Source organism: Lagenorhynchus albirostris, chromosome X, assembly GCF_949774975.1.
Source record: "Lagenorhynchus albirostris chromosome X, mLagAlb1.1, whole genome shotgun sequence".
Classification (NCBI taxonomy): Eukaryota; Metazoa; Chordata; class Mammalia; order Artiodactyla; family Delphinidae; genus Lagenorhynchus; species Lagenorhynchus albirostris.
Genome location: NC_083116.1, coordinates 58757843 through 58768662, shown reverse-complemented (window position 1 = coordinate 58768662; position 10820 = coordinate 58757843). Strand labels below are relative to the sequence as shown.

General features: G+C 37.7%; 1 protein-coding gene across 5 annotated transcripts in view; it reads left to right on the top strand.

The window, feature by feature from the left end:
* The first annotated feature begins 918 nt into the window (after nt 1-918).
* The window catches only part of APOOL (apolipoprotein O like), a 125472-nt gene continuing 115570 nt past the window's right edge, over nt 919-10820 (top strand). The window contains exon 1 of one of the 5 annotated variants that reach the window (XM_060137432.1): nt 919-984. In XM_060137432.1, coding sequence (XP_059993415.1) covers nt 970-984 — 15 coding nt within the window. In that variant the 5' untranslated portion in view covers nt 919-969. The remainder of the gene's footprint in view (nt 985-10820) is intronic. The other 4 variants (XM_060137430.1, XM_060137433.1, XM_060137434.1 and 1 more) reach the window with 4 other exon arrangements.

The window sequence follows — 10820 nt, the reverse complement described above, 5'->3', positions numbered from 1 at the left end:
AAGTGACCTATCAAGGTTAGGTATAAATTCAACTGAAATAATTTTAGAAACCAAGGGAATCAGTCTTTGAGTTTAGCTTTTAAAAATTTCAGCTTTTCTTGACCATGAGAAGTAAAGGGGCTTTCTTTAGTATGGCCATCAGAGGTCCCTGAGATTTATTATATGCCTAGGAGCAAATTTAAGAAGCTGCATATACTTTTCCTCTCACGTTAAATTAGTCAGTGCCATCAGATGTAGCCACTTCTGACACACCGGCCTTTTTCATTGCTGTTCCTTCTGCATGGAAGGTTCTTCCCTAAATTCCTTCAGGACTTTTCTCAAATGTCACTTTATCAGAAAGCCTTTCCCTAATCTATCTAAATCAATAAATTCCCACCCCATCCCCATACTGTTTTATTTTCCTTCACAGCATTTGGCACTTTGTAACATTTATTTGTTTCTCTTTTCCTCCTAGAATCACAAGCTCCGTGAGGGAAGGCATTACGTTATGTCTGTACTTTGAACAAGTGCCTGGCACGTAGCAGGCGCTTAGTGACATACTCTTAGGCTGTATGAACTTGCCCACGTATTGCAGAGGTAACATGTTCTTTTTGTGACTATACAGTTATTTATTAAGGCAGCCGGACTTGGATTTTAAGTCCTCAACTAGACAAATCACATATGCCTGAAAAAAACGAACATAATGAAAAGTTCTGCACCCAGCAAAGTAACTTTCAAATGGACTATGGAGAATATTCTGAAAGGTGTTATCAGGGATAGCGACAGTCCACCACAGGGTTGAACCGTTTTCCCCGGAGAAACAGGGCCAACTTGTGCAACTTCCTAGAGCGGCACTAGGAAGGCGGAGAAAGGGCGGAGCCAGCTGGCGAGGGGCGGAACTGGGTGGGGCTACTTTGAGCGGTGCCTAGTTGAGCTATTTTGTCCCTTTCCGCTCTCCGTGCGAAGACCTGGGCGGAGAGCGCTACAGCTATGGCGGCCGTTAGGGTAAGTAAAAATTACTTTGCTTAGTTTCTCTGGATGCTGGTAGCCCTCTGATAACTGTAGAAGGGATCCTCCTAACTTCAGAAGGGAGTCCCACAGCAAGAGGCGAGGTGGAGATGGGGTTGCGAGAGAATTGGCGAGGTCAGGGAATCTTTAACGTTTGAAGCCTCAAGACACCTGCTTCTCCTCTTTAGAGTTTCCTCAGCCTGGGACGGTTCTCTCTCCTCAATCCCCTGCTGTTGACTGTTTACACAGCGGCAGGGTGAAAACTGGGAAACAGCTGGGCGAAAATGGCCCGCCAGGCGACGAGCAGCGAACAGACTTGGGTCTTGAGATGAAACAAAGAGAAAAGAATCCTGGGCATTTGTCTGGGTGCACAGGGCGGGGCCTCACGACCCTTTGAAGGACTTTGTTCAAACATTATTTTGGGTGAAATAGACCAGGATAGAGACGTCTCAAGTCTCTCTGCAGTGCCTGGGTTTGTATTCACTGTTGTTACTTTACAGGTTTGAATGACAAACCTAAGTTTCTTTTGAGTTCTGTAATGGGAAAAGGTGCCTTTACTTAGGAATCTGTGTACAGGAAGTGACACATGTGGCTGCTAGCTGCAGTTCCCTAAGTAGGTTTCAGTAACAGTAGTCGACAAATATCTATGAGTAGACAAATACCTACGGGTAGATATTTGTAGCGGGTTTTAAGTGTAAAATGCACTGCTTGCAGGAGATACAAATATGAATAATTCAGGCTCAGTATCCGTCTTGATTCTCCATTCTCACTCCATTTCTGCTTTCAGAATTTATTTGAATTATCACAACACCCTTCTAACTGGACTCGCTGCCTCTAGCCTGGCTCTCATGGAATTAATTTCCCCCTGCACTGCCAGAGTACTAAAATGTAAATCTGATTATGCCCTTCCACTACTTAAAAATCTTTATTGGCACTCCATCATCTGCCCTCTAGGGTCAGGTCAGGCTCCTATGTCTGGAAGAGCCGACTCTGCTTTGGCTTTCCAGCTTCATTTCCTGTCTCTCAGGAACTCTCCTAATATCTGTACTCCAAGCCTTTTTTCCCTGCTCTTTCTCTGGGCCTGAAGTGCCATTTCCCATCCTCATCTAGTTAGTTCCTATTCATATTTCACTCGTTCATTTAACAGGGATTTGTGTACTGCCTCCCCGTATGCTAAATACAAAATGCCTTTTCCAAGATAGTGTCCCAGATCTCCCCAGTCTGATTAAATAACTCCTCTTTGTGCTCGAGAGGATTCTGGGCATACTTTTACCATAGGACTTATCATACTGCAAATAGTAGACTATTTACTTGTGTATTCTATCCTCCTAAACTATAAGCTTGAGGACAGTAATTATAATATGTTATTTTTTGTATCCTTAGTACCTAGCACATATATGAGCTATATTAGGGACTCAATAAATTCTACATGAATAAATAAGTGCCAGGCAATGGACATAAAATATATTAAATTAAGTAGTGGAGATGTATCATATAACAAATGATTGTCATTCAGAGTAGAGGAAGTGCCTTGTTCTCAGGAGAAGTACAAAGTGATCTGAGGGTTCAGAAGAGAGAGTTCACACTTGGTTGAAGAGAATAAAGAAAGACATCATGGAGGGAGTGCAGAGAGAGAAGGAATGGTCAGTGGTTAAAAAGAAGACCTGAATAGTGTGTTGTCACTGAAGCCTAGAGAAGGAGCGAGTTGAACAGTAGAAGGAGCGAGTTGAACAGTCTTTTGATTTGGCTATTTATAAGTCACTGGTAGCTGCCATTTATTAAGTGCTTACTGCAAGGCCAGGCACCATGCTAAAATACTTTGCATATGTTATTTCACTTAATTCTCAAGACAACTTTATGTTGTAGATGATAATGATCACCATTTTACAAATGAAAAACTAAGGTTTAGAAAATTCAATTAAATTGCCCAAAGTCACAATGCTAATAAGAGCTGAAGTGAGGTAAAGTGGTAGAGTGAGAACCTAGATTGTAAGGGGTTAGGGAAAGGATAAGGGGTGGGAAACTGGCATTCATTTAGCACCTTCTTTGACCACCTGCTTTACATGTATTATTTCAGTTTAATCTTCTTGATGACCCTAAGAAATGGGTAGTATCCCCATTTTACATATGGAAAAACTGAGGTTTAGAAAAAGTGCTTGCTCCGGGTTATCCAAGTGGAAGAACCAGGTTCAAACACAGATATATTTGGCTTCAAAGTCCCTGATCTTTCCACTACTCCTTGCCTCCTCTGGAAGGGAGGTGTACATTACTCTTTAGAGAAATGTTGCAGCAAAAGGTACGGAAGAAATCTTGAGTTGGGGGTAGCAAATTCCAGGAAAGTTTCTTTTCATTTAAAAAAGTAGGAGACTATATGCCAATTAAATCTCAATAAAACTGGTGAAAAAAAAAATTCAGGAGACCTGAGCAGGTTTGGAGACAAGTGGAAATATGCCAAGAACTGGTAAGAATTAATAATAGTGATCACAGCTATTATGCTATTGAATATTTACTGTGCTAGGCATTTTGCTAAGCACGTTATGTGAATTTTCGCATTTATGCTTCACAGTGACCCTATATCTAGGTACTGTTATTACCAGCATTTTAAAGGTAAAGAAATTGAAGCTTAGAAAGGTTGAGTAACTTTCCCACAGTCACTCAGTCATAAGTGGTAGATCTGGATCTGAAATCGCTATGGTCTGAGTTCGAATTGTGGGGCTTAAGCTTGAGGAAGCATCTGTGAGGCCTAGGTACAAAAATGCTGATCTGTGTTAATTTTGAAGCCCCAGAGATTAATAACAAGGAATAAGGTAGAAAGGAGTCCTGAAAGTTGGTAGACAACTCTGAAAATAGTTTACATACATTTTGAGAGATAAGAACTTTTTGAGCAAATGTGATGGTGGAACACTGATGTGGAATTAGCCTTGAGAACAAGTACTGTACTGATCTCTCCTCCTGACCTCCTGAATCAGAGAGAATGGCTGGATGACTGGCTTTCATTTAAAAGGATTGGGAGGAATGTAGTGTCAAAAGCTAGATTTCATTAATGCCAGAGATTGAGTGAATTTGAGGAAAATTTTCATCCTAAAAGATACTTGTTTCTAATAGAATACTTAATATTGAAATATGGCTACCATGTATTGAGTATTTCCTATGTGTCAGACACTGTATTACGCTGTTGATGCACATTATTTCATTTAATTCTCTCAAAAAGTTTTCTGTGGTAGATAGTTTTATTGGCTTAAAGAACAGGAGTAAAGCAGTAAGGAAAACAAAGCTGAAATAGGAGGTTGTAGTCAGAGAAAAGCTTGTTGAGTTTATGATTTTAGCTATTAACAAGTTCTGGGAAATGGTAAATTCAGGGTATACTCACGGAGTGGGTAACTGCAGTGGAGTGAATATGAAGGTCTAAAAAGGTGAGGTCAAAGAAGAGTGAGGTGAGGCTTTTGAGTGGTTCAGCCATATGGACGTTAAAGTCACTCAGAGTTATGGCAGGATTTAGAGTATAGAAGAAGACTATTAACCAGTATCCTAAATCTTCAATGCGATGAAGTGACCAGGAGGCAGGTGCTAAGGATGAATAGATGGGTGGTGTAAGTCTCAAAGGAGAATTACTTTTCTTTCCTTTATGAAAACTTTCTTCAGTTGAAGTATAGCATACATACAGTTAAGTACACAAATCATAAGCAGCTTGGTAAAGTTTCAAAAATGATCATACTTGTTCACCCAGCAGCCAAATTAAAAAAAAAAAATTACCAGCAGCCCCGAAGCCCTCCCCTTTGCTCCTTCTCCACCATAAATTAATTAGCCTATTTTTAACTTTATGTAAATGGAATAAGGCAGTATTTACTCTGTTATGTCTGGCTTCTTTCACCCAACATTGTTTTTGAGATTCAGCCGTTACACATGTATGCTAGTTCATTCATTCTTATTGCTCTGTGATATTCTAGAGGGTGAATATATCATGAGTTATTTATCCATTCTGCTGTTAATGGACATTTGAATTATTTTCAGTTTTGAGCTATTACAAATAATGCTCCCATCAACATTCTTGTATATGTCTTTTGGCGCACATAAGTGCACATTGCTGTTGAGTATATACCTAGGAGTGGGATCGCCAGGTCATAGGGCATGCAGCTTTGGTAGCTACTGCCAAATAGTTTTCCAAAGTGGTTGTACCAATTTACATTCCCATTCATGAGGGTTCCAGTTGTTCCACTTTCTCACTAACAAGAACAGATATTTTTACCTAAGGCTGGGGAAGTAATGGCTTAGAAGCAGCATTGGCAATCAGAAGAAGACAAACTCTACCTCCTAGACCTGAGACACTTTGAATAGCCTCCACTTGAGAGTTACAAGGGAAGCAGTGACCTCAGGGGACAGTCATGTTTCATTTCAGGCAAGGAGAGAAGAGGGTAGACACAATGGAAGGGCTTTTGGAGTTTGGTGGAGTAGCAGGAACTTCGGTCAGTGAAGAGAAAATACAGATCACTGTAGAAATTAGAATACAGGAGATGATACATGACTCTGGATTGTGTTTTGGGACTTGAGTCAAGGATGATGGGGATGGGAAGGAACATGGATGCCATAGACCTAAAGGTTTCAAAATCCTTGATAATACCAGCCTTCGTGTCAACTTTAGTCTTTGTCTCTTTCCTCTTTTGTTTCATGTGACTGATATCAGAAAGTAGTTGGAACCTAACAAATGAAGTTCATTCTTGGGAAGACGGTTGGTTATCTCCAGCAAAATCAGTTTTTCACTTTCCACTCAGCATTGTTGAGCATCTGTATTTTCAGTGCAACTTTGAAAGTATGCTTTGAAATCCTTAACCATACTTGGTATAGGTTCCAGGATGTTGCTTTATGCCATGGAGTGAAAATGATCTGTGCCTTGCCTCCTACCACACCTATATGACTGAGCTATTCCCTGTGATGCCATCCTCACAGGTGGCTGTTAGGTGTTCTGTGAACCTCATTTAATATGGAAATTAAAAATTGCTTGACATGGACCCTAAAATGTTTGCATAATGGGCGCATGTAAGTCAGTATTTCCTGATCTTAGCTGTGCATTAGAATCATCTGGGCAGCTTAGAAAAGGTACTGTTGCCTGAGCCCCGCCCCAGATGGGGCATTTTAATATTTTAAAAGCCCACGAGTGATTCTGATGTGTTGCTAGGTTCGAGAACCAGTGATTTAGGCGAGAATTTGTGGCTTTTATACAGGTTAGAGAAGAAAGGGTATTAGGCTTTTCAGGTTATGAAGAACAGAGGCAAGTTCAAGTCATCTTAAGTGGTAGTTTATTGGAAAGTTGCATAGGTTAGGAAGAAAGCCTAGGAAACTGTCTCAGCAGCTAAACAAATCTCAAGAAGAACCGTTCAGGATACCATAGCAACTCTGGTAGTTACCATTCTCATGACTTCTGCTTCTGCTAACTCTATATGTTTCATATCCAGACTTCCCTAGAGAGAAGATCTGATCAGGTTGGCTAGTCACTAACCACTGCAAAATACCCTTCTTAGGCAGAAATTGTACATCGGGCCCCTTTGTAAGGCAGTCTCTTGTTGGCTGCCTTTGGCTCAGATACCAATCCCTGGTCCAGTCAATTTTGGCCAGTGCATCAGTCCTGTAGTTAACAGCATAGTGACCTATGTTAGAAATCACAGAAGGGAGCAATATAGTTGTCAGATGCTCTAAGACTTCTTAGAAGGGACAAGGCAATGGATGGATACTTTTGGGGTTCATGGTCTGGTACAATTTACTTTTGAATACTTTCCAGAAGTGATACAGTTGTTGAAAATATGGTAGGATATATTTAGAGTTGTTATTAAAAGCTAACTTATTAAGATCTTGTAATTTAAATTGGGAAATTGGTTGCCCAGGGATAAAAATACACTGAGACAACCAGTGTAAGTAGCAATCTGTGGTGGATAATAAAATTTGCTTAGTATAATTTGAACATATTCAGGGAAAATGTAACCCACTTCTGTAATCTCTCCTGAGTTATATAGACTTGATGGATATTAGTACTCTAAGCTAAGGCATGAGTTGCATACTTAATGTAGATTTGGCCTGGCTGTTTTTGGATCTTTTCTCTCAGTCATTCTGAAACTTAATAGGGACTTCTCATATCACTAGGCTAACTGCTACTGTCATATCCCCTCAGCCTGGCTCTATAGTTCACGTCATTCATTCATACATCCAAATTCCTATTCGATATCTTTAGGTGCATCAAATTCAACATGTGCAAAATTCCTTTATCTTTACCACATTTGATTTTTCTGCTGTATTCCATCATTTTAAAGAATCGTCTACATCCATACTGTTAACAAGTCTTGTGAATACTTTATATTTTCATACATTCTTCTTATTTTATACATTCTTTCAAAAAATCTTAATGCCTATAATGTGCAGGAGATGGTGATAAACATTGGGGATACAAAGATCAACAAGATAAGAACAAGAGGTATATAGAAGAGAAAACACTAAAACTAATAAGCACATGAAGAGATGCTCAAAATAATTAACAGATAACTACATATTAGAACAATGAGATAACATTTTATTAAGCTAGAGGAAAATAGAATGCTGGTTAAGTCCAAATGTTGTTAGGGATATTGGAATGTAAGCGCCCCCATGGACTGCTGGTGGGAGTATTGGCAGGTACAGCCACTGTGGAGATCAATCTGATATTATTTAGTGAAATTAAATATATACTCATGTCCTATGGCATGGCAATTCTGTTCTTGAGTGTATATCACAAAGATATACAAGTTCATGAGGGCACTTATAGGAGGATATTCATCGCAGTGGTTTTTTATGGTGATGGGGAGTTTGAGGCAATATAGGTGTCCATCACTGACAGGGATAGGTGAAATGTGGTGGATGTACATCATGTAGTACTATATAGCAGCTAGAAGAAATGGGTTATATGTACACATAGGAACACAGATGGATATAAAAGGCTATGTTTTATGAAAATAGGATAAGAAACAAAACAACTGTAATACACCATTTATTTTGTGAAAACAGTAAGAAAAAATGAGATGTGTAACAAAATTAAAAATACATGTACACATTAATACAATATGCATTTTGTAAAAATTCAAACAAAAAGATAATCATTAAATATTTGAAAATAGCTACCTATGGTGGATGAATTAGAGTGAAATTTGGCAATTAAAGGAAATGAATGAATTAATCAATCAGTTATAAAGGAGGGAGGGCAAAGAAGAACAAGACCAAAGTACTGTCCTCAAGGAATGGACTCTAGTGGGTGAAACTGATAAGTAAACACAAGTTGTATTCAAAATAAAAGGTATCTAAAAGTTACTATGGGAGAAAAGAGGAAGAAGTAGTTTAAATGCCTACAGAACATAAGGCTGCTTCATAATATTTGTTCATTTTAGTTCATTCATTTAGTTCTTCAACAAGTATGTATTAGCACCTACCATGGGTTAAGAACTGCTACTTGCCATGTGGTGGTAGATTGTATTTTTTATTTCAAATAATTGCTTTCTCTTCCTGTGAGAGGATTATACACCCTTGCCTAGATTTCTTATTCTTTCCCTCTACCTCAAGAATGACTAGTATTACTTTACTAGGTAAATAATTTTATAATTTGTTTTTGGCATATTTTGGTACTGATCAAAATATGGTTAAAGCAAAATATTTACTCTACCTTAGTCTAATTGAAACACAAGTCCTTCTGTTTATCATGAAAGAGCCAGTAGAGTTAAACAGAACTTAATTTTGTAAGCAGAGAAAATACCGTTATATCCATTCACTCATCTGGACTAATGGAAGGAAAGGAACAGCATAAATAATTGAAAACCAATATTTGCACTTAACTTTGGGATGTATTTTTATACTTATATTTCTGCCTATAGCAAAACCTGAAATTTTGGGCCCCTGTGACAAAATTCACAATAGAGCTCTTGTGACAGAAATTCACAGAGCCATGTAACTGGCAGGGACAATTCATCCTCCCATTGAATTGTCTTGGCACATTTGTCAAGAACTAATTGACCCTAAATGTAAGGTTTATTTTTGGACTCTCAATTAATTCTATTCCATTGATCTATATTTCTATCTTTATGCCAGTATTGCACTGTCTTCATTGCTGTAGCTTTTTATTAAGTTTGAAATGGGAAAATGTGAGTGCTCTAACTTGGTCCTTTTTTTAGTATAATTTATTGTGAAATAATTTCACATTTACAGAAAAGTTGCAAGAAGAGTACAAAGAACTCATCTCCTTAAATCAGATTCTACAGTTGTTAACTTTTGACATTTTCTCCCTTTCTCCTCTATTATAATTTTTCCTTTTCTGATCAGTCTGAGAGCAAGTTGCAGACATGTTGCTATTTCACCCCTAAATATTTCACTGTGTATTTCCTCAAAAAGAAGTATACGGTTCTATAACCTTTGTGCAAGCCTCCCAATCAGGATGTTAACACTGATACAACACTATCATCCAATCCACAGATGCCATTCAAATTTCACCCACTGCACAATGTCTCCTTTTCCTTTCTAGGCCAGGATCCAAATCTAGGATCATGCATTATGTTTCCTTATCATATCTCTTTGATCTGCTTAATCTGGAATATTTCCTTACTCTTTCTTGTCTTTCATTAGTGACCTTGACAGGATTTTTTCTTCCAGTTTTATTGAGATATAATTGGCATACAGCACTGCATAAGTTTAAGTTGTACAGAATGATTTGACTTACATCATGAAATGATTATCACAGTAAGTTTAGTGAACACCTATCATCTCATTTAGATACAAAATTAAAGAAATAGAAAAAAAATTTTTCCTTTGATGAGAATACCAATTTTGATCTTTTTTCTCAAGATGTTTGACTTTTCTAGGTTCCTTGCATTTCCATATGAATATTAGAAACAGCTTGCCAATTTAAAAAAAGGGCATCTGGAATTTTGATAATAACTCTCTTGAATCAGTAGATCACTTTGGGGTGTATTGCTATCTTGACAATGCTAAACAATGCTAAGTCTAACAATCCATGAACTTGGGATGTCTTTCAATTGATTTAGGTCTTTGATGTTGTTCGACAATATTTTGTAGTTTTCAGTCTAAAAGTCTTACACTTATTTTGCAAGTCTTGCAAGACTTGCAAATTTAGCCTTGCATTACATTTATTCCTATTTTATTCTTCTTAATGTTCTTGTTAATGAAATTGTTTTTGTAATTTCATTTTCAGAGTATTCCTTACTGGCAAATAGGAATAAAATATATTTTGGTATATTGATTTATATCCTGTGTACCTTGCAACATTGCTGAATTCGTTTATTAGCTTGAATAGTTGAGTGCACGCATGTACGTGTGTGTGAGTGAGTGTCTTCCTTAGGATTTTCTACATACAAGATCATGTCATATGTAAATAGAGGTAGTTTTACTTCTTTTCTAAACTGCATGCCTTTTATTTCTTTTTATTGTCTAATTGCCCTGACTGGAACGTCCAGTACAATGTTGAATAGAAGTAGTGACAACGGACATTCTGTTCTTGTTCCTGATCATAGGGGGAAAGCTTTCAGCTATTCATCATGAAATATGTTAGCTGTGGGATTTTTTGTAGGCCCCCTTCACCAGGTTAAGGAAGTTCTTTTCTATTCCTAGTTTGTTGAGAGTTTTTTTTTAAAAAATATGGAAGAGTACTAGTATTTGTCAAATGCTTTTTCTATGTCTACTGATATGGTCATGTATGTACTGTCCATTATTTTATTAATATGGTATATTACATTGATTAATTTTCGTATGTTAGACTAACCTTGCATTCTTGATATGTTAATATATCCCACTTGGTCAATACATTTATGTTA